This window comes from Sciurus carolinensis, chromosome 8 (genome assembly GCF_902686445.1).
Source record: "Sciurus carolinensis chromosome 8, mSciCar1.2, whole genome shotgun sequence".
Classification (NCBI taxonomy): Eukaryota; Metazoa; Chordata; class Mammalia; order Rodentia; family Sciuridae; genus Sciurus; species Sciurus carolinensis.
The window spans coordinates 35,482,413-35,507,137 of record NC_062220.1 but is presented as its reverse complement, the minus strand read 5'-3'; the positions used below and the strand labels follow the sequence as shown (position 1 = coordinate 35,507,137).

At 32.9% G+C, this 24,725-nt stretch overlaps 1 protein-coding gene across 3 annotated transcripts in view; it reads left to right on the top strand.

Annotated features, from left to right (window-relative positions):
• Cftr (CF transmembrane conductance regulator) overlaps nucleotides 1-24,725 on the top strand; it is a 155,688-nt gene that overhangs the window by 73,739 nt on the left and 57,224 nt on the right. For all 3 annotated transcript variants that reach the window (XM_047562587.1, XM_047562589.1, XM_047562590.1), the window contains exons 12-16: nucleotides 8,990-9,084; nucleotides 12,797-12,883; nucleotides 15,466-16,186; nucleotides 18,263-18,391; nucleotides 23,961-23,998. In XM_047562587.1, the coding sequence (XP_047418543.1) occupies nucleotides 8,990-9,084; nucleotides 12,797-12,883; nucleotides 15,466-16,186; nucleotides 18,263-18,391; nucleotides 23,961-23,998 (1,070 nt within the window). The remainder of the gene's footprint in view (nucleotides 1-8,989; nucleotides 9,085-12,796; nucleotides 12,884-15,465; nucleotides 16,187-18,262; nucleotides 18,392-23,960; nucleotides 23,999-24,725) is intronic.

The window sequence follows — 24,725 nt, the reverse complement described above, 5'->3', positions numbered from 1 at the left end:
AACATTCTAATCCTGGGTGCACAGGAAAGTACCTTAGCAGGAGAGTGAGTGAGTCTTTACACAATATAGTGTCCTCTGCCGTTGCTTTTCTTTACTGGGGATGTGCCATAACCTAAACAATATTTTAGGAAGATTAATAGAGTATCAGTATGTAAACTAGAGAATAATTAAATGTTCTTCTTGACACACAGAAGTAGCTCAATAATTCTTACGAATAATTAACATATTGTTATGACTTATCCTTTGACATCATTGACTTAAAGTTAGAATTTCATGCTAGTTAGTTTCATGATTACCAGTATTAAACCATTAATTATATGAATTTGCTATTTGTAAAGGAGATTATGATAACAAAGATTGGTGAACTAATAGTATTGAGAATTCCATGACAAAGTTTTGAAAAATATTTGTGCATATTTATTTTCATGAAAGTAGTACTTTGAAGTTACCATAATACTAAATAAGTATATTTGGGAAAATCACCTACCTATTCTAACATACTGGAGATTTAAATAAATCAGGAATTTTCTTTCAAGATCTGCTCCCAATTATCATTTCTTTTTCCTCTCCCCTTGGGGCAAAATCTCTTCTTCGTGCTTCATAGACTTAGCAGGTGGTCAGTCAGTACAGGGCTGATGTCTATTCAGGACAAGCTGAGCAGCCCCTAGTCCAAAGTCAGCTCTTGATAGAACAAGGAACTTCAGGGGTAATGGATGGGTAAGTATGAAGCCCATCTCCTACTCTCCCCAGGGAACTGAACTCTAAAGCAAGAGGTTTAGTGACGAGAGAGCTGGAAAACATTTTGGGAAGTTCAGAGAAGGACCAAGTTCAAGATAACATAGTAATGTACCAGTGAAGTACTGAGAAGAGCTCTTTTCCAGGGATTGACTTTGTCCCAGCATTTTGGGTGGGCAGACCTAAAGGAGATAGTTCAGGAATTAGCAGCTCCTAAATACCAATTCTTGAACTAGACGAATCAAAATCATCCCCCAAATTTTAAGGGTAATTAGAATTGTGAAATTATGGTGTTCAGGAATATAGTTAAATGAGTCTTAATCAGGACCAGAAAAAAGGTAATAAGATTGTTTCAATTACATTTTTCATGTTTCATATAACTGGTGAAATCCAGTTCTCACTTAATACTCTAACTGCTGAGTGTTCTAGAGCTTAGGGTTCTTATCCTTGAAGGCATGTATCCTAAACATCTGAAATCACTGTGCTCTATAACTGTTCTTTCAAAAATGTTCAAGTAAATGCAAATACAGACCTATATACCAAACAGTTATAGAGATATTAATGGAGTTGCATATATATTCACATTTACACACACAACAAACACATACATAAACAAGAGTTTAATATTGGTAACAAAAGTACTATAACATCCATTTTTGTAGTTTTGTTGGTTCCAGCAAAAATTGTATTCAAATTTGATTTTTTTGCTATGAATTTGGTTAGTAACCATAAGTGAAAGAAAATCTCTTTTAGTTTTCATGTGATTGAAAATTCTCATCCTCATTCTGTCTAGCAGGGTTTAATCTTCAACCAATATTTCTGTTTACAGCAATTTGTAATCAAGTTTAGGTCAACAAGTTATTTTACCTTATAAATAAAACCTCATTTTTATTCGTTCTTTTGTGGTACTAGGGATAACCCAGGGGTGCTCTACCAGGTGCCCCTTCCCTTTATTTTGAGAAAGGGTCTCATCAAGTTGTTGAGGCTGTCCTTGAACTTGCAATCCTCCTGCCCCGGTCTCCTGAGTATGTGGGATTACAGTTGTACCACCACTACATCCAGTTTAGAACCTCAATTTGAATTTATGAATTCATTAGTTAGAATTTCATGCTAGTTAGTTTCATAATGATTACAGCAATGTTAAACCACTGAAAGGGAGATGATGATAACAGATTATAACAAATTTTGACTGTGGAAGTTTACCTCTTTTTAAGTATTAAATATATTACTTTTTAAGTATTATATATATTACATACAGATAATATATAATATATTATACAGAATATGTAGTACTCTCAGATACCCACTTACATGCACAACAGCTATATGTAAAAACTATGTTTTATTCATTTTTTTCTCTCTTTCTAGTCCATTTTTGGCACCCCGACTCTATCCTTCCCTTCTCTTCTATCTTCCTATTTTCTTTACTCCTCCCACACATCTCTCTTCCTTTGCCCAGTTCCTTGTACATGAAGCATGATACATGTGTTTAGTAATTATTAAATAGTAATAACAATGTCATTAACCATCCAATGACTCGGTGTTAAAGATATGCATTAATTAATGGGATTACCCTCAAGTTCATGTCCGCAAACCCCTAGCTTCTCACCCTCCTCCCTTAACACAAGCATCTGTATTGTCAAGGTTGTTCTAAAAGTGATAAACTAGTCATAAAATAAGGTTTATGGTATTTTCCTATCTTCAAAGTTACAGGAAGCTCAAATGTACTCAGTAAATATTGCAAAACCACACAGGCCTATTAAACATAACACTCTACCCTTTCTTTAAATTTCTCTTTTTCTCTCTCCCTCATTTCTCTCTCTAACAGTACCATATATCATTGCTGTGTTGTATGTTCTATTCAGAGTTAATGAGCATTATATTAGCAGTTCCTCCTGAACAACTTCACATTTGTTTGGTCCAGTTGTATAATGTTAAGATGATAAAATTAAGTTATTTTTTTTAAAAGTAAAATTGAAAACTTGCAAAAAGGGCATACTTCACATTGGGTATGTTATACACTCCTTAATTATAAAGTAAGTTAATCTTTATTGCATACTTGTTATACTATTACTTTGACCCTCTCCAGTACTCTTTATCTAAGTATTTTCAAGTGTTTTACAATGTCAAACAAACACAGTGTTGCATGTGCAGAATCCTTTGAAGTTGGTATTTGCCTTTCTGACCAGCATGTTATAAAGGAGGTCAACCCAGACAGCAAGTGTCTAGATGAACAGCTCATACACTGGTGGGCAACATCATCACAGGGAAGATGCAGATTCATGAGCCCTTTTCATATTCTTCTGAGTGAAATAAGGTACAGCATTAAAAAAAAAAAAAACACAAATAACTCCCCAAGTGATTCTGGTAACACACCTAAGAACCATACTTTAAGAACTAACAATCTAAATATTTGGTTTTATCCATAGATAAAATGCTGAGAAAATGAAAATTGAAATTATTGTGAAAAATAAGAGAAAAATAAGAGTTTTTCAGGGTCTTTTTCAAAATAAAAATTAATTGATCATGGTAATTTAAGACTTTTGATTTTTGACTATGTTCATTTTTCATTTAAAACATCCTAGTAGTTTGATTTTTACATAAGAGTTTAAATCATACTTAGTGTCTTAATTCCAATGGATGATTTTCCCCAACAATTTTTGTGGACAGCTCGTAAGGAACTGAAGAGAATTTTCAGTGCAAGCAAAGAGAATATAATTTTTCTGTGTGTGTAGGTCTACTCTGAGTGGCATATGCTCTTACATGGCCTTTTAAAAATCTTGTAATAGCACCAAGTGCATTAACTCTTTTTTAAAAATTATAACTTTCATGGAAGAGAAAATCTACTGTAGCCTGAAAACCAACACCCTTAAGATAAATATATTACCAGATTCTAGTGCCCTTAGTAATCAGCAAAGATAAATGTTTAACAGTGCATACAAAACAGAGTGCTTTATGTTAAATCAAATAGAGAAAGCCAAACACTAATAAAGAAATCTGCAAATGAACAATAAACTAGGTAATCAGAGCATGTACTCATATTAATAGCAGGATATTGGTATTACTAATGTGTTTGGTTTGAGAATAATAGAGTTAATCACAGTTCTCCATGAACCTCCACTCTACAGTTTCATTTCAGTCTCAGCAACTTTATATTAATTATGATCTCTGAGATACTTATTAAGTTATCCAAATGTAATCATTTCCCTTAAAAACTGGTTTCAGTCCAAAAAAAGGGACCCAATACTTGTCTCAGAACATCAAATCTTTTTCAAATTCAGTAATCTTTATTTCCGTACTTTTAAAAGGTCATCATTCTTACTTTTAAAGGGTAATGCTACTGATGTGCATTCTAGACAGAAAAATTTCACAGCATCCCTATTTTCTTAATTACATTGTTAGGGGTCTGCACGAATTCTTAGTAGTCCTCCATCCTTGTCACGGTCATTCTGGCACAAAACTCCAAGCTTTGTCAATCACCATTATGAATGAACTATGTACTTTTCCAATTCATTTAAATTATTTTACAACCATATGTACATATGGTTATCCATGGACAATATTTAGTAGTTTTGTTTGTGTAGCTTTAAAATTTATGTACGTGGTATAATTTATGCACATCATTCTTTCCCTTGTTTTCTTGACTTCTACTGTCTTTTTGAGACCTAACTGCTGCTGATATGTAGAAATCTGTTTCATTCCTTTTTGCACCTCTGTGTTGTTCTCAGTGCACTGCATTTTATTTATTCATTCTGCTACTGATGGGCATTTGGGTTGTTCAATACTGAAATGAAAATCTTTGAAAACTTCTCTTCTGCACGTATAGAAGATATTTCTGGCATAAAATCCTAGCAGCTCAATTACAGGTCACAGGAGAATACACAAATTTTAATTTCACTAGGTACAGTCAAATTAAACTTTAAAGTAGCTGTACCTATTTATAGCACTACCAACCTTCTATAAGAGTTCCTATTTCCTTGTGTCTTTTAAAGTTCTTGTTATTGATTTTAATTGTTACAATGTTGATTTCTCTTGCTTTATCACTATCATTCTGATTCACAGTTCTGCGATTACATGAAAGATTAAACATATTTTCATGTTTGTTAACCATTCTGATTTCATTTTATTTGCCATTTGTGTGTGTGTGTGTGTGAGAGAGAGAGTTATTGTAGTGGCCAAGAAGGGTGTTGTACCACTACAGGGGACATAATTGAAAGAAGGCTCCAGTTGTGTATTGAAATCCTTCACTGAGTTTGTCAGGAGACTACTCCTTCCACATGAATGAATGAGTGTGGTGGGGATATACAAAGCACATCTGTAATTGGGAGATGTGAGACTTTATTGGCTGATTTTTGGCTCACAGATTTCCAGATCTTTCTTAGATTAAATAAGGGTCTAATGACATTCCATCCAATTTTCCATTCCTTTCTCCTTCACTTGGGGATTAGATTTGCATGAGATCTCACAGTCTTCCCTGCCTACCTCCATGTTTCCTCTTACACAATTGTTTCTCCTAATACTATCCTTGCACATTTAGTACCATTTTGGTATCTATGTTCATCAGGGATATTGGTCTCTAGTTTTCTTTCATTGATGTCTCCTTATCTAGTTTTGGTATCAGAGTAATATTGGCTTCATATAATAAATTTGGAAGTCTTTACCCCCTTTTTATGAATTTGAGGAGAATTGATATTAGTTCTTCTTTAAAGGTCTGGTAGAATTCAGCTGAGAATTTATCTGGTCCTGGAATTTTCTTTGTTGAAAAGCCTTTTATTACTTCTTCATTCTTGTTGCTTATTACTGGTTTTCTACGTTCTCTTGGTTCAATCTGGGTAGATCATACGTGTTTAGAAATTAGTCAATAGCTTCTAGATTTTCTAATTTATTGGAATACATGTTTTCAAAATATTCCTTTGGATTTCAGAAATGTCTGTGGTGATACTCCCCTTTCTATCTGTAAGCTCAAGGCCACATACATAGTAATTTCAACATCAGAACTTCTGGCAAGTTCATGCAAACCTGGGACTTGTACCCAGGGCTTCTGTTTCTAAGTCCAGAGCTTTTCCCATACATCAGCCCTCATACAATCCTTATAATAATTAATTATAATATTAATTCATGTCATGTAATTAGATGTTAAAATCTGCTTTTCCTCTAATGGGAGCTTGGGCCATATTATCACATTGTGTGGCATTCTACCCAAGGAAAAATGGAAATTAATGTCATTTCAGATCATTGACAAAGATCTTATTGAAAAACTGCAAAGTATATTATGTACCAATTTCTTTATATTAAGTTCAATTTTTCCCCACTGTTAAAGGAAGATACTGCTGTATTGTCCCCATTTTACAAATGGAGAAGTGAGACCCAGAAAACTTGCCCCAAGCTATTTGTCAGTTAATTATGGGGACAAGACTGGAAAAGAAGTCATTCTGCTCTCTGTTTGCCACATATGTTTTCTATTTTGTTTAAAGTTTTATTTGATAATTTAAAACATTTTGTTAAATTGTCACATTTTGTTTCATTGCTTTGTATTTAGTGAATTTTTTGACTTCTTTAAAATACAGATATTATATAGTCTCTTAAGGGAGAAGTTTGGCTTATAACAACCTTTTTTTTATACTATCTTAAGAAAATTAAGTAATGAAATTATATTTGTAGTCTTTGGGTATTTAATTTCAGCAGGGATATTTATTAAAGTGTAGATTATAGTTTCTTATCTTTATTTTTATCTCTTCCTCTTCACTTTTCTTATATCTTTTTTCTGCCAATATTTTCTTGCTTTTTTTAAAATAGATATCTACTTCTACTTTTGACAATTTTTTCTTTCCCAATTTCTTTCTCTTCATTGTATACCTTTCTTCATTTTTCTTTTCTTTTTGTTTGTAGATTACTAGGGGCTGGCTTCTTCTGTTTGTATTGCTGTTGTGGTATGTGATCTATTACAGAAGCATTCCCTGGGAAATCAGAATCTTCAAAACATGGTGGGATTCACTCCCCATCTCCTCACCCAGGTTCTTATAGATACAATAAAGAAATAGATACACTCTCTTTATTTGTAACTTAATGTTTGAGTAAGGTCCCTTCCACCATCTCTTTTCCTTCCATCATCTTTTATTCTATAAATCTTTATTAAATGCTCACATCAGTCTGGGAATCTGCATCTCTGCATACATAATCCATCTCTAAATTTCACTATGTCCTAGTCATACTCTCAGAATAACTAATGATAATTTTAGTTTAATTTTTTTAAAAATTTGAACTGATTTAACTTGCATTATGTTGAACTCAAATTTGAAAATAAAGAAAACTAATAATTTCAGCAACTTCTTAACAAAAACCTCATAACAAAAATAGCAAGGCTTTTAAAAATGTATTCGAAAATTTGCCTCTTTTATAAAAGATTGTTCTTAATCTATTCATATGAGAATGATTTCTTCCTTCTTGCTTCCCTCTTTTTCTCTCTCTATTCATTCTCTCACTCTCTCCTTAAAAGATTTGTTTTTTAGTGAAATAAAATTTGGAGAAGGAAAACATGGGGCAGGGGAGAAGAAATAAATATGAAAGCTGTCTTGCTACTTTCAATACAACTCAAAGAAAAAATGCTTAGACTTAAAGAATCAGGTGTTCATGGAAGTGTTCCTCTAGTAAAGCTGAAGATTTCAATCTCAAGTGTGAAATTTGGCTGCAGTTCTTGTTATTTGAATAGAACCTTAGGTATGTGACCCAATTTATGAGCTGATCAAAAGAGTAACCACTAGTCCATTTAGAAAGAAATGGAGCACTTGGTTTCATATATCTAATCCTCTCTGAAGGTACTCTTCAGATGCAGGGCCATTTGGGTCTTGATGTCATCCCTGTGTTCTATTTATTTCCCTAGTATCAGTCTCCATCAAGTCCTGCTGCATCTTCTAGAACTTGTCAGAATTTTTGATCCCAAGGTTTTGGTCACCAATGTTAAAAATGTTGATAGCAAAAGTTCCTGGGGCACAGTGACAAGCATGGTTCAAACCTGCAGGAGCTGCCAAGTAGTTCTTAACATAAGTGATGGTTAAATAATATATCTGCTTTGTGTGTGGAGTTTTGTGTGTTCTACTTAATTTTATATGGCAGACAAAAAAAATAAATGAAACAAAAAATAAATGAATAATAGAAGTAACCATGTCAATGCTTTAAATACAGATAGAATTATTGGATTTTTTTCTGCATTGCAAAAGAAAAAGAAAGAGGATGATGGAAAATAACTTTAAGGAGAGAGAGAAGGAGGTGTGAACAAAGAAAAAGATTTGAAAGAAAAAAGGATAGAGCTTCTTTTGGACTAAATAGAGATTAAAGCTTATCTAACTCTTTTCATTCAAAACTCATCTCTTTTCAGAAAACTTCTAGCATTTTTCTGTTGTGAAGATACTTCTGTTATCTGTACAATTCGTTTGCTAATTAATTATGCACTGTGTTAGAATTCATCTTAAAATGCTTAATTAAATCTTTAGGCTTGTTATTTGGCTTTCCCAGGATGATGGCTGACCTTCTAAATTAGATTTATAATGTCTGGAGTTAAGGACTATTACTAATAAATTTGAATCTTCTGATACAAATACCTACAATGGTAGCTGCCACAGGGAAGTTCATTAGCTGGAAGAAAGGATGACAGGAACAGCAGGGATGTGATAGCAGAGGCAGAATGAGGGAGAGAGGATAGGAATGAGCTGCTGAGGATGGTGAGGAAGAAGACTCAGTTGGGAGTGAGTGAAACAAGTGTAGACAGAAATTGTCTTTATACCCATGGCAGCCCATAGAAGGTGCTTAGACACTACTGAAGTGGGTGTGGATGGTATTTTAGTGTCTCTTAGTAAGAGATTGATTGATTTTTGAAGATTTTCTTTTAAGATTAAATTTAGACTGGAGGGAAATACACTTATTTAGTATACTAATAGCATTTGAGTTTGTGTAATGGGCCCTGTACATGTATGTATACACCCAGGAATAAACATGTATTTTACTTTTTAATATTTTTCAATTCTTAATGATCATGAATGACATTTTAAAAATCAAAGAAAAATTATCTTAAAAATTTAGGAATGTTATTTTAAGCAACAAAATGACTTGCATTTGAAATAATTGAGATGCTGTGTTCAGAATTTAACTTTGGTTAAAGCAATGTCTGATATCTGATTTCATTTGAAGGGAAATACTGTTTTCAATTTCAGACTCAACATAACAAACTTCCTCTCTAATTTTCTGTTTTTGATAATAGGACATCTCCAAGTTTGCAGAGAAAGACAACATAGTCCTAGGAGAGGGTGGAATCACACTGAGTGGAGGTCAACGTGCACGGATTTCTTTAGCAAGGTGAATATCTGTTGGTCTAGAAACTATTTGCTGTAAATATTGGAAGTAAAAAATTACAGACACTTTTCTATTGCTTTATCTTCTGTTTTAAGAGTCATCTTTAAGCTCTATAGAAAATGATACAGTTATTCTCATTTGTTGAAGATAATGGCTTTGTCAAAATGAATTTCCTTATTTTAGTGTGTGTATGCTTGTTTGCTTTATGGCATATTTCACTATATATAGAAAACTCTAGACTTCTACATATAACAAGGAAAGAGAAGATATAAATTTCTGTTGAGTCTATCACACCCTCTGTCACTGCCTTTACCTTCCGTAATTCACACACCCAGTTTAGGCTTCTGTTTATGCTTCTTGGTTTAAATAAATCTAAGTTTCAAAAAGTTTCAACCTAATTTATAATTTTCACAACAAAAATAATAAGACAAATGCTGTCACTTGGCTTAAAGTCTTTACTCTTTAAAATTAAATAAATAGGACAAACACATCTGACATGGTGGGTGTAGAAGTTCTCTTGGTAGAGATATTCTTGGAGCAAGCATTTAGAAGCCGTCAGAGAAGTACATATAGTTCATTTGTGTCAAGAAGAAAACATTGTGGTTAAATTGTAATTTTCAGTTTAAAAATTTATTGTGGTAATGTGGAATGTCAAATGTTTCTCCAATTTTATTTGAACAGAGTTTCACTGTGTTGCAAAAGTTACTAAAGAGAAATCAATTTCATTGGTTCGTTAATGTGTTGGCTATCTTCCCTCACTCTCTCCTACTTACAAAAGCAGACAAGAAACTAACCCTGAGCATTTGCAATTGCCTGGTAGCAGTCTAGGGGTGTGTGTGTGTGTGTGTGTGTACACATGTGTGTGATCTTGATCCCCACACAACCCTACAAAGAAGGAATTTTTCTTTTTGCTTTTTGGAAGAAATCATGAGATAATTGAGTCTATTAGACATTAACTTGCCAACAGCCACACAAGGAAATGATGTAGTCACAATCCAAACCAGGTCCTCCTGATTCTATGTTAAATTCAACTTTGATCTTGGGTTTACATTGTGAAATAGTAGATATGGACAATTCACAAACAAGATTGTGGATTCTGAATAACGGGAAGTTGGTTAATTTATGTGTGAACGAACAACTTATCTTAAGCATTCCATTCAAGAGTTAGATAAGGAATATGGTTTAGGAATGTGGCTTCTAGGAATTCAACATAGAATTTGTATTTACCAGCTTGTATGGTCTTATTGTAAGGCATACACAGTTTGAGATACTCTGAGAATAATTGTCTTTTGTAATTCTGATCAATATGTATAATGTATAATGTGTTGTCCAGTTTTTTACAATAAATATATTATTTCTAATCTCTTGAGGAACTGTGGTTATAGATATGAAGGATAGTGTCTTAATTCATTCTATGTTGCTAATAACCCAATACCACAGATTGGGAAAGTCATAAAGAAAAGTGATTTATTTGGTTCAAAGTTCTGGTTAAGGGACCACATCTATTTGGTAATGGCCTGATGCTGACAGAATCTTGAGGCACACAGAGCATCACGTGGCAAGAAATAGAGAGCCTGTGTATGGATGTATGCTTTGGTCTCTCTTTTTTTCTAAGTCTCTATTCAGAGTTGGTTAGAATTAGTTATAGTTCAACCTTGAAAACTGCATCTAATTCTAATCACCTCTGAAATACTCTACTTCCAAACACCATACTTAAATGTCTACTCTACCTCACAATGGGATGAAGCTCCAATGTAAGTTTCAGAGGGGACAAACCATATTCAAACCATCTAGCATAAAGAGAGAAGGAAGGACTAAGTGTGCACAATGTACCTTAAAGGTGCATTTTGATGGGGTCCTTTGGTTATTTCACATTGTCTTCAAACTTACTGTGTCAATTAACTTTTTATTGTTGTGAGCAAAATGCCTAACAAGAACAACTTTGAGGAGGAAAAGTTTGTTTTGGCTCATAATTTCAGAGGGTCATTCTGTGATCAGACAACTCCATTGCTCTGGGCCAATGTGAGGCAGCATGTCATGGCAGAAGGGTGTGGTGAAGGAGCGCTGCTTGCCTCATGATGACCAGGAAGTGGAGAGGGGAGAATGGAAAGGGGCCTCAGGGAAGATTCACACTTCCAGGGCACATCCCCAGTGACCCACCTCCTCTTACCATGTCCCACCTGCCTCCAGTTACCACCCAATTGGTGCATTCAAACTAGAATAGACTGATTAGGTTATAGCTCTCATAATCTTGTCATTTCATTTCAGAATATTTCTACATTAACACAGGAGTTTTTGGGGGACACCTTGTATCCAAATCATAAAATAGAGTTCACATTATAAAGTTTCTTATAGATTTTACTTTGAGTTTTTGCTACTTCTGAATTCTTCCATTATTTCTCTAATTATTTGCTCACTGAATTCCATTTTCTTTTTAAATAGAAGTTTCCAGAATTGTCTATTTAAGCTCAGAATCTCAGATAGTTGAGTTATAGATAACAGTTATTAACAATCACACCTGAAAAATTTAAATGTTATGATGAAATCATGTCATTTCTATTAACATAGAAACTACATCTTATTACTGTTTTAAATCAACTTGATGGAGATTTTACTTGCTTACAAAATTTTAATTTTAACTTAAAAGTAAAATAACATGGGCATAAATGTATATTATGAAGTTTTATTTCTTTCCTTACTTGGACCTTTTATGAAAGTGATTTAGAGACTGAGACTATAAGGTGCAAAAAAGCAATATCAATTATCCATTCATGACAGACCTGGTATCAACTTGGTGATAGCAGCGAATACTTTGAGAAACATTTTTTTTTTTTTTAAATTTCACATCACTACTGCAATTTCTTTGCTATCTCTGACATTTTACAGTTTGAAATAGTTTACTTTCTTGTTTGTTTCCCCACCAAACTGCAAGATTTATAAGGCAGTGAATATAATTTTAAAATTGTAATGCCTGTATATAGCATAAGCCCTGGCTCTGAATAGATAATATTGTTAAAAAGTTTTCTTTTTTTAAGATAATATTTTAAATCATACCAGACAGTGCTATTTATTTGTAACTTTGTTTTTTGTTCTTTTTAGGTATATGTGATAGTAGAGTGTATTTTGACATATTATACATACATGGAGTATAACTTACTCTAATTAGGATCCCATTCTTGTGGTTGTACATGATGTGGAGTATCACTGGTTGTGTATTCATATATGAACATGGGAAAGTTACATCCAGTTCATTCTATTGTCTTTCCCATTCCCATCCTCTTCCCTTCCCTTCATTCCCCTTTGTCTAATCTAATGAACTTCTAGTCCCTGCCCTTCCTCATTGTATGTTAGCATCCACATATCAAAGTGAACATTTGCCTTTGGTTTTTTGGGATTGGCTTATTTCACTTAGCATGATTATACCACTTGAAGTTGGTAAAATAGTTTCAACAGTTTTTGAAGTAGTATAAAAAGCCACAAAATCATCCATGACTTATTATTCCTCATTTAAAACAATTTACACTATTAAAGACACATATATAAAAGAAGTTTCTAACAATGCTACTTCTGCCTTATGTTGTGAACAGTGTTATTTCAGTGAATGGATGTGATGACCATAGTGTAACACATGCAGTAGACTGTTTAAAAAAAATCATCTATACTAATGACATGGAAAATGTTGAGGAAATTAATTTAATTTCCATTTTCTTTTTAGAGCAGTATACAAAGATGCTGATTTGTACCTGTTAGATTCTCCTTTTGGATATCTAGATGTTTTAACTGAGAAGGAAATATTTGAAAGGTATGTTCTTTGAATAACTTATAATGCTCATGCTAAAAGACAAGGAAAAATGACTATACCATCATAGATTGCACATTACCTCTTGAGAAATACATCCACCTTTGTAGCAACTCAGGATAGCAGAATGTAACATGGCACTTACTCATGGCCTAGATTGAAGATTACTTCCCTTAAAACCTTTTCTAATTACCACATGCTAAACCAATTTCTTCCTTTGCTATACTGTTATAAGAGTTGCTATCTGTGTAGATTTTACAATATTTTTGCTAGTGATAGTGATGGATATTCTATTGTTTCAATTAGTTATTATACTTAAGATTTTTACTCGCACTTTTGTATCTTAGTATTTTTTTTTTTTCTGTTTCCTCAGTAAACAGTAAACTCCTCAAGGAACTAAACACACAGACTAGTTTAATGGTGGATGTTTAGTTTACACATCTACCTCAGTGCTTCCTTGGATTCTCCTCCTCAGTCATGCAGATTAGAACTTACATTTCCTTATAGCCCATTTCTGAGCTCAATGTATGTGAAGTTCCTAAGAACGACTGTTAGTTATATGACTTGATTTCAAAGTTTTAAAATGATTTCATGTACAGTAAAGTAGTTTATTAGGAGAATAGTCATTCTAGTCTCTTAGATACAAAGATTTTAAGCAATAAAGGTGTGTGTGTGTGTGTGTGTGTGTGTATGTGCGTGTGTGTGTAAAGTCTGCTTAGTTTTAGAAGCATCTTTCCTAGAATTTAGTTAAATTTATTTATTTATTGCCTTTGTTCAAATTTATATTTTAGCACATTCTTAACCTTCGAAATATTCTGGAAACCTGATTACTTTCCTTTAAATTATGCTATTTTAATCCTGTGCTTTACTATATTAAAATATAAAGCCAAGGAAAGCTATCTGACCAGGTACTAGGTTTTCTGAGAAGGAATGTGGCATTTTCTATTTAACACTGTCAGCTTACACTACTCTCAGTGAAGTGATATATACTAGAATAGTCTATCCATTCACAAATCCCAAGGTGGTCTCATCCCAGCCTCTCTAAATGAGTTGCAAAGTACTATCAATATACTCTCCATTCAAACTTTTCCCAGTTCCCATTTTCACTTCCAAACCAATCTGTATGGATGAGTGCACACTATTACAAATACTTTGAGTAGTTTTTTAAGCTTCTTACATTTATTCTTAACCAAAAAGGAAGGTGATCAACTTTCTACTTTCCCTAAAGCTTACTTTATGCTGTGCACCCTTTACAATAAGGCCAGGTGTTCAGATCTCATATTAAAATCTCAGTTATCTTCTAAATCTCCATAATAGCCCTTAATGACATTTATGTACAATGCTCTGACTTCTATAGTCTTAAAAATGTCAGATAACCCACACCATTTTAAGTATAAAGCAACTCAATTTAGGACAATAAATTTTTGAAGTCATTTAACAAAATTATAAGAGCACAAATCCACTTAATTAATCAATTAATTAATTTTACTTTTCATGAGTTCAGATCCTTGAAGGGTACAGTATCACAAGGATTCAGTATCCAATGGCCTTACCCAGAAGTCTAGTTGCTTTGGAATTTAACGTGAATGGTGCCACTGTTTCCATGGGCATGAGTTACCTTTCCCCAGGTTATTCTGGTTTTATTCAGTTTGTTGCCAGGAGTCACTATGCTGTTTTTTGCTTTATACACAATGTAATTCAGTTTCATTTCAGGCATAAACACACCTTTGATTTTAAGAAGAGCAGGGTGTCCTTGTTTGTTCTGGAGACCCCATTAGAGCCAGCAAAATGCTCCTGCACCTTCTAGGCATGCCTACCTTTTAGAATTCCTGTTCCCAGCAGACCTCTTCAAGATCCAACATGGCAGGAAGAGCAAATTTAGTTAAATTAATACCCAAAATACTATTTTGATAATCCTGTGACTGTGATAAGTAATATATTGTGTTCAAATGTAAGAGTAAAATGATGTTATCTTTCTAAATGATACATAAAGTTTTAGTGTCTAAAGGTAATTGAGATCCCCTAGAAAGTTGCAGTCAGGATTAACTTGTAGATTAGGGGAAATTTTTATTATAAGAGGGTCAAATTTATTATTATCTAATTCTCAGGTTTTTTTTTAAAGCCACCAGATTAGTCTTAATATGGTCAATTTAAAATGTAAGAGGAACTCAACAAATAGAATATTTAAAAAACACAAAAGCTTTGACATTTTAGAAGATAAGTGGAAATAAAGATGGTGAGATACACTGAATGCTATCTAAAAATTCCTCATTTTCTAGAGAAATAAACAGAGACTCGAAGGGTAAATGATTTACTCAAATTCAGGAATCTACTGAATATCAGCAATTAATTTCATTCCAGATCTGTTAACATTCAACTTTACAATATAGCATACAATTTCTTGCTGTAATAATTCAAGAGGCACCAAATTAATTAGTTTACTTTTAAAATCATTTTACATATAATAATAAAATGGTAAAGAGATTTTATACAATGAAACATTAATAAAATGCTAAAATTAAATTAATGGTATTATAATAAAGTATTTATGAAATTGATATTTATATCTTTTTATATTCTTTAAGCTGTGTGTGTAAATTGATGGCTAACAAAACTAGGATTTTGGTCACTTCTAAAATGGAACATTTAAAGAAGGCTGACAAAATATTAATTTTACATGAAGGTAGCAGCTATTTTTATGGGACATTTTCTGAACTACAAAACCTACGGCCCGACTTTAGTTCAAAGCTCATGGGATATGATACTTTTGACCAGTTTAGTGCAGAAAGAAGAAATTCAATCCTAACAGAGACATTACGCCGTTTCTCATTAGAAGGAGATCCTTCTGTCTCCTGGAATGAAACGAAAAAACAATCATTTAAACAGAGTGGAGAATTTGGGGAAAAAAGGAAGAACTCTGTTCTCAATCCAATCAACTCTATAAGAAAATTTTCAATTGTACAAAAGACTCCATTACAAGTGAATGGCGTGGAAGATGATTCTGATGAGCCCTTAGAGAGAAAGTTGTCCTTAGTTCCAGATTCTGAGCAGGGAGAGGCCATCCTACCTCGCTGCAATGTGATCAACACTGGCCCCACGTTTCAGGGCCGAAGGCGACAGTCTGTTCTGAACCTGATGACACACTCAGTTAACCAAGGGCCAAGCATTCACCGGAGGACGACATCTACAAGAAAAATGTCACTGGCCCCTCAGACAAACTTAACTGAAATGGATATCTATTCAAGACGTTTGTCTCAAGAGAGTGGCTTGGAAATCAGTGAAGAAATTAGTGAAGAAGATTTAAAGGTATGCATAAGTTATTAGTGCCCTTTCCAGTGTATTCAGGTACAATATAATATGTGGTACATAACAAAATTTACTCAAATTATCAGGTTAGAATGGAGTTTTATCTTAAGACTTAGGAAGTCCAAAGTCCATAAAGTATGTGAGCAACTTCAAAATGTAAAACAATCAATATTTCTATTTGCAGTCCCATAAAATGTGCTGTAAGCCAAAGCAAGGATTTTGCATTAGGTTCTTTACTGGGAATTGTTTTTCATTATTATACATTAAAAAGAATCTGCTTTAGTACCACTTGAAACCTCTGTGGGATGAATTAGAGTATAAATAAATATATAAACAAATAGCTCAAATTATGTAGAGACCAAGAATTATGTCTGTATGAACAAAACCTATGAAAGGAGTATAAACATCTAGTCTTTCAACCAGAACAGGCTCATGTTCTGGCTTAGATGTTAGTCTTGACTGATTTTAGTTAGTGTGGGCTTTTTTTTTTATCTTTTTAAAATTTTATTATTATTAATAATATTATTACTTTACCAGGGATTGAATCCAGGTGCACTCAACCACTAAGTTGCATTCCCAACTATTTTTATTTTTTATTTTGAGACAGGATCTTGCTAAGTTGCTTAGGGCCTCACTAAATTGCTGAGATTGACTTTGAACTTGCAATCCTCCTGCATCAGACTCCCAGGCTGCAGGGATTAGAGGCATGCGCCACCTTGCCCAACTGACTTTTTGATCTTTTAAAGAATATATGTGAAGCTCACCATATAGTAGTGCCAATATTCAGACTGAAAGTCTGTTACATTGCTAAGAATAAAATGCTTTTATTCTTAAAACAGCAAGCAATATAAAAGAGAAGGATTTTTCATGTTGTTTACTAGAAAACTTATGTACATTGGATGAAGTTAACTACTAGTAGAGTTGCAATGAATTAACGTGTTTAATAGCATAGGTCATTTAGGAGCAGAAAGTACTTGGTAAGTCACAAATCATTTAATGTCATTAGGCCAGTTTCCTTCATTATGAAACAAAGGAATAGGTGATCCCTAAAATATATACTTTTAGTATTTCTATAATTTTAAAAGTGTTTTCTAAAGGATAGTTCATCCACATGGTTTAATATCCATCTAAGTGAATTCCTCAAATCTGAGTCTATAAATTTAATTTGAAAGAATGATTTATTTGACTAATAATAGTTACCATTTGTTGATTGTTTCTAGTTCCAGGCAGCATAGACTCAATCCCCACTACTATGTAAGAAAGTACGTATTATTGTCCTCATGTATAGGTAAGGAAGCTGAAGTTTGGACAACTTCAGCATCTTGCCCCAATTCAGATAACTCCTAGGATGTTAGTAGTGGAGCTTGGATTCTAATCCAAGCCTATCTGACTCCAAAAATCTGTGCTGCTAGCCAGTGTGCTCTATTCCAATTTCATAGGACCTCTCTTTGAGATTCTAGTGCTTATTCTACAAATTATGCTGACTTCATGAGAAACAAACCTGTGATTTCCCTTAGGACTATCTGGAATCTCTCTTTTTCAATTTTTAAAAAAATTTTATCTGTCAATAGTTAAAAGAAATTCTAGGGAAATATACCCAGGACTAGAATTACATAATTTAAATCACACCTGTAAAGAGGTATAACCCTTTGCTACTGAAGAATGTACAAACACAAGTTGATTTTCAGTCTAGTGTATCTAGCAAAATTCCAAACTACTTGTCCATGAACACTTAAAGAAGCAAATCAAGGAGAGATCTGGGAAACTTCATATTGACGATTTCATTCATTTTTTAAAAGATGTGACATTGTTAAGCATTTAAATACTAAAATCATCCTACAATAATACAATTATATGACCAATACTTTTAGAATTTTTAAAAAGTACAGTGTGTCACACTTTTCAAAAAGCTATGTTGTTCCATGGACATCATATTGGCTATGGAATGATATCACATGTGGCATTAATTCACTGAGCTCCAAGTAATGTTCCTTTTTTTCCACACATTCAAAATAAAACTGCACCAATGGTATGAAATGATGTTGTTTCATTATAATAATCATGGCTCTTTTTCAGGAATGCTTTTTTGATGATGTAGAGAGCATACCTGCTGTGACCACATGGAACACATATCTTCGATACATCACTATCCACAAGAGCTTGATTTTTGTGCTAATTTGGTGCTTAGTTGTTTTTGTGGCTGAGGTAAGGCTATTCTTTGATTTAATGTTAAATTAAGAAAAGGTTGAAAAGGAACATACATTCATGTGCACACACATATAAATGCATGTGTGTGTATATATGTATACATATATTTTGTATGTAATTATGATATATAGTGGTATAGTTCTTAGATTTTGAAAATCCATAGTTGTAATCACCATTGGTATTTCATTATTTCATACATAGCAAATAAAATGTGCTTGAATATAAATACTGTAATTGAAGACTTTTTAAAAAATAAATTTTATTGTGTATATTTAAGATATACAACATGATATTATGGGATTCATGTAGATTATAACAAGATTACTATAGTGTAGCAAATTAACATATCCATCCTCAAGTAGTTACCCAATGTTTGTGTGTGTGTGTGTGTGTGTGTGGCAAGAATAACTAAGATCTCATTTAGCATGGACCTCAAATATAGTACAATTTTATCAATAAGCCTCATATGGTGCATTATATGTTTAGATATGAAAATTTTTAATAGAGTGATTCAAAGACTCATAGTAGAAGGCCTATATAAATTGATATTAAGCACTAAAATAGTTCTTCAGTGAATTCTAAATTTATTTGATAATATATTGCATTATTAACTGTCTTCATAAAATAAGATGAACATATACTATGATTTAGGAATAATTTTAAACAACCCTTTCAGAGACTAGAGTCACACACTTCTTTATAGAAATTGTGTTGTCCTCAACACCCTCATTGTAGTTTCTTTGCCAGGCTTTTGCTGTCCTTCATATCACCAAGTTAAAAGACAGATGGAGGTACAAATAGCATGATGGGTCACATGATGGGCCACAGCACGAGCACTTCCTGAACCTGGAGGAGGATGAGGCTTTCATTTTTTTTTAAGATCAGGACACCCATGGAAACACCTGAGGATCCTAGCAGGAGACATCAGTGGGGAAGTGGCAATGAGGTTGAGTGGATAGAATTTGCCCTTTAGTTGTCTAAATGGACAACTCGGCACCAAGGACTTGCCGTGAGGAAATTTGGGGTTAGTTTACCAAATCCCATTTGTCAAAATAAAAAGGAGATTTAAGTTTTTTTTTTTTTTTTTTTTTTTTTTTTGGTAGAATTTGTCCATTTAAAAATGTGACTAGTTGATTAAATAAGAACAAAGGAACACCATGTAGACACAAAAACAGATCTGTGGATTGGATTCTTCCTGTCAATGATTAACCCCAACATTTATTCCTGAGAATGTGTATATGTCCTAGTGTAAATCTAACCAGATCCCCCATTCTACCTTCAAGGAAGAAATAACCCTGGGGGAGAACCGTAATAGAAATGCTGAAGAACTGAAACACAAACTTATAATTGTTATTTTTTCCTATTGTTTGGTGGCTTCCATCCTCAGTTAAGAAGGCTCCATAAAGTATCATCACCTCTCGTGATCTTGTAAATTAGTGCTAAATATCTAAAGGTATACACCAAAAAATTGTACATGCTGCTTCAACAGAAAACCACTGATATCCATTTGACCTCTGAGTTTTGGTAATATAACTTCTTTTGCCCTGCCATTTTAAATTAAATAACCAAATGGAGGCTTAAATTAAGATGTAGTGTAGTGCAACCTTGGAATCAGACTGCCTGTGTGTGAGTCCTAACTCCGTCTTATTAACACTATTGAAACTAAGCAAGTTAGTTAACCTGAGACTCCTTTTCCTCATCTATATAATGGAGATTGAAATAGTACCAGATAAATAGACCATTTTGTGGGTAGAGAGGCATTGTGATTATTAAATACTTAATGTAGGGCTTGGGACATATTGAGCAATGCTAATTGCTACTATCATTAATATACTTATTGTTATATCATTATTATAAATCTCCAGATAGTTTGAGGTGAACAAGTTCATAACAGTGATATAATGAGAATTTCAATAATTCCTTTTACTCTTTAACAAAAATAAAAGGTTGGGTAATTTGACACCCACATATAAGTAATAAATATTATATTGAAATATACCTGAAATGCACCTCATTAATCTCTACTGGTCATGTCAAATGATTAACATTAATGTGAATGGAACCCAGCCTATGCCCCATTTAATCTCAACCAGTCATTTATATAGTTATTAATGATTTGAGTCCTCCTTATTGAAATATCATATTACTTGATTGTCTTAGGGTTAGGCAAGAAAAAAAGGGTCTGATTGTGGTGGTAATTTCTGTTAATTTTTAAGACTGTGTCTCATGCAGCTCCATGGAGTTAAAGGTAGTTAGGTTACAATATTATTTGCTCACTTAAGAAGACAATGTTAAGCATGGTGGTGCATGCCTGTTATCCCAACTACTTAGGAAGCTGAGGCAGGAGGATCACAGATTCAAAGCAGCCTCAGCAATTTATTGAGACCCTCAGCAACTTAGCGAGACTCTATCTCAAAGTAAAAATTAAAAAGGACAGGGGATATAGCTCAGTAGTAAAGCACTTCTGGGTTCAGTCCCCAGTACCAGAAAAAACAAAACAAAAAAGAGAACAATGATCTTTTGTCATTGGACAAGAAACTAAATCATTAAAGAAGATATAACTATATAACTATATATATATATATAAATATATATATATATATAACTATATAAATGTATATAACTACCCATTATTAATTAAGCTTTCACAACTATTGCAAAAATTGTCTTCTTAATGGGAAAAATGATTGATAATGTCCTTTTCTGGGCAAGAGGTAAAATGATAAAAATTGTGGTTTTTTGGCCAATATCCTGTAGGGACTGCCAGCTCAAAATTTTGAATAATGAAAACATTATATTAATTTTTAAATTATGTGCAAATTATACATCTAAACAAGTCATTCAACATTGTTCACAACTTTGTTGCCTTCTTTGAATCAAAATTTACATAGTTTTTCTTTTAGCTTAAGTTTCTTTCTTAATTCCAGAGTGTCTATTTCTTATTGCCATTGAAACATCTCATCCATACTCCATACTGTGGTACAGATGCTAATTCATCATGATAGTTTAGTTCTTTTAAACATTCTTTAGGGCCTCATATTTATGCTTGGAGAACTTAAAAGAAATATTAAGATATATTTTTTTTTCTCCATGAAGTATCTATTTTTAATTTTAATAAAGTTAATCTTTCAATTTAGATATGTGTTTTCACAGAATAGGTTCAATATGCTTCCCTTTTGCAATATGATATACTTAACCTGCCCCCATTTTTTAATTTAAATTTTTTTGTTAAGACTGCTAAACAATGTATTTGGTTTATTCAGTTTGCTAATTCTTATATGAGTGTGCCATTTTGAAGAAGGAATCATTCTATTTTTATAACATTTTATCCTCTATAGAATGATATCTCCTGTTAAGTTCTTGGATATTAACATCAAACCAACAGTCGCTAACATTTCTACTGCCTTGGTCTTCTAGTGGACCTGCTTGGCTGTACGTCACTGACTTACAAATAGACTAGGAGGTGCTTTCCTTTGCGTTGCTATTACCAGAGGGTATTGTTGACGGGAGCTTCTGAAGGTCCTTTCAAAGCTTCCATTGGGTGGTTTTTAGCAAAGTGTCAGAGAACTGCTGTCTGGTAATTTTTTTTTTTTTTTTAACTTCCTTTCTCTCTGGTAATGAGCCTTAGTGGCTCCACATTGTTAATAATATGGGGATGTAGAGAACTCCCACGATACACTTTCTCTGCTAACTGATGGCAATCCTCTTAGGCACTTTACTGACCATGAATCTATATTTTAAGGCATGATTAAATATTGAAAAATATGCATTAAATATTTTTCAGTAAAATATTGAAAAATATGCATGAAGGTACACTGCATTCTATTTGATATGGAATGATGTTTAAAACCCTGAGAAAATGGAAAATCTTTTTGCTAATCATCTGGGACTATCACTCTATCAGAAATTGTGTCAACTTTATAACCTCTAAGCATTTTGGAAATGAAGTGATAGAATGGATTGAAATATTTCTATGTGCCTCAAATAATTTTACAAAATCACTATGCGTAATTCTTGAAAATGTTTTAGCTGTAGTCAAAAAAGTAGTTTGGGTTTTGTAATTCCATGTGGATAGAGTCAGGAGATAGCTTTATATTACAATGACAGGGCCAGTTCTTTAGAAAACTGCTTTGCGTATTGTTCCATTAGTAAATATTATATTTTTACTGAGATTTACTCATATTCAGAGAAGTTGGCAATGCCAGCATTATTGACACTCCTTTAATTGGAACGAAGGGAAAATATAATAATAACAGAGTGACTCAAGACATATACGCTTATCTTAGATCTTGAGTAATTTGATTAGTTGTAAGAAACAGGAACACATTTGTATGAGAACAAAGACTTTTGGAAAGGCTAGGCTATTGCTGGGTTTGTCATTTTGAATTTTTATGAATCTCAAGGAAAGCAAGGTAGTTTTTCTCTTTATTGAGAGAGTGCGTGGAGGCTATGTGTACAATGAACAAAAGTAGGAAAGTGAGAATAACACCATTAATCTGTTCATCACTCTGTGTGCCTCTGATATGTGAATTTAACTAAAATGTATACACCTTTTTAAAGTGTAGTACTTCAAAATGTAATTTGTTAATCGATGCTAAATGTTCCCCATGAATTTTTTCTAATACAGTGTGCTTAAATACTTAAGGTAAATTCAAGTATGAAATGAGAATTATATGTATACCAAGTCTATTGTTTCTCCCCTCTTTGCTTTTATTCTATGCACATTTCCAAAATCATCTTACTCATGATTGCTTGCTTTTTCTATTTCATTCTCTGATAAAGTTATGATTTAGCTAATTGTATAACTTCAGACATTTCAGTCATTTCTAACATGACAATTGTGATAGTATCAGAACGAGATTGAATTTCTTTACAGGGTTTATGATAAAGGAATGTCAAATTGAAATAGAAAAGAGAACAGATAATTTAAATATAAAAGACCATAAAAATCAAAGTTGTTTAAAATTTATTTTCTTTTTTTGTTGTTTTGGGCATGGTATAGGACATTTCTACCTCAGCCAAATGTCTTCACCTTGAGAAAATCCTAAGTTCTAAGAAATTCTCATACTGATAATGTGTTTTAACCTGAATGTATCCTATCTTCATTCATGAACTATACATTTTTATACTATTGAAACTTTTGATTTTTATAAATATTACTCTCACTTTTTTCAGTAATTAGTCTCATAATTATTACACACCAAAGAGATTAATTTTCTACCAGTAGGCTGAGATTAGTCTCTTTATAAAAAACAAAATGTATTATTTAAAACATTTAGCTATAATCTTAGTTCTTCTGTGAGGTTCAATGAGTAGTCCCTGTTGAATAAAGGAAAGAGTTGGCAGAGTATTTTACCTCAGTGGAAACTGAGTTCCATAAACTTAATGTGTTCTTGCCACAAATAATGTTGCTTAGAATTCTTATTGCTGCTGCTGGGCCCAGGAAAGCAAAGAAAATGAAAATATTTGTATGTATGATGCTGGTCAGGTTGAATATAGAAGCAAACATGGAAAGAATAAGTAAAGATTTTAGAAAAAAAATCAACTGTGTGTTGTTCCATTCCAGGTGGCTGCTTCCTTGGTTGTGTTGTGGATACTTAAAAAGTGAGTATTTTTTGTCTTATTGTGAATTGAGTTTTGTTTCCATTGATTATTTGGATCTTATGAAATATTGCAATATCCACTGTGTTTCATTTCCTCTCTGTGTAACTGAAAATACAAGTTACAGTCATCCTTTCGTTTCTCAGGGGAATGGGTTCTAGGACCCCCACAGGTGCCCAAATCTGCAGATGCTTTATTCTCTTATGTAAAATGGTGCCATATTTGCATATACCAAGGCCTACCTTCCTCTTTTTTTAAAAATCATCTCTAGATTACTTGTAATACCTAGTACAGTTTCTTACATAAATAACTGTTAGAGTTGTTTGGGGAATAATGACCAAAAAAAAAAAAAAAACAAAAAAACAACAACAAAAAAAAAAACAGTTTGTTCAGTACAGATGCAATTAAAAAAAATGTTTTCAATCCACTGTTGGTTGAATCCATGGACTTGTGATCTGCAGGTCCATAAAGCCAACTGTATTTTAAGTTGTGAGTTTGTGTAGTTCCTGCAGCATTTTGTCCATTTCTAAAGGAATTAACTATGTTCAACTTCTGTGACATTTAATGAAATATCTGAAACATTATATACTTTGGGTTTTTCTCTAAATATTTTAATCTAATAGAGATCAATTATGTCCATTTCAATGGTAAGAAAGCTTAATCTACTCTTTTGCAATAGACAATTTTTGAGATTAATGGCTAATTCAATATATTATATCTCTTTAGACAC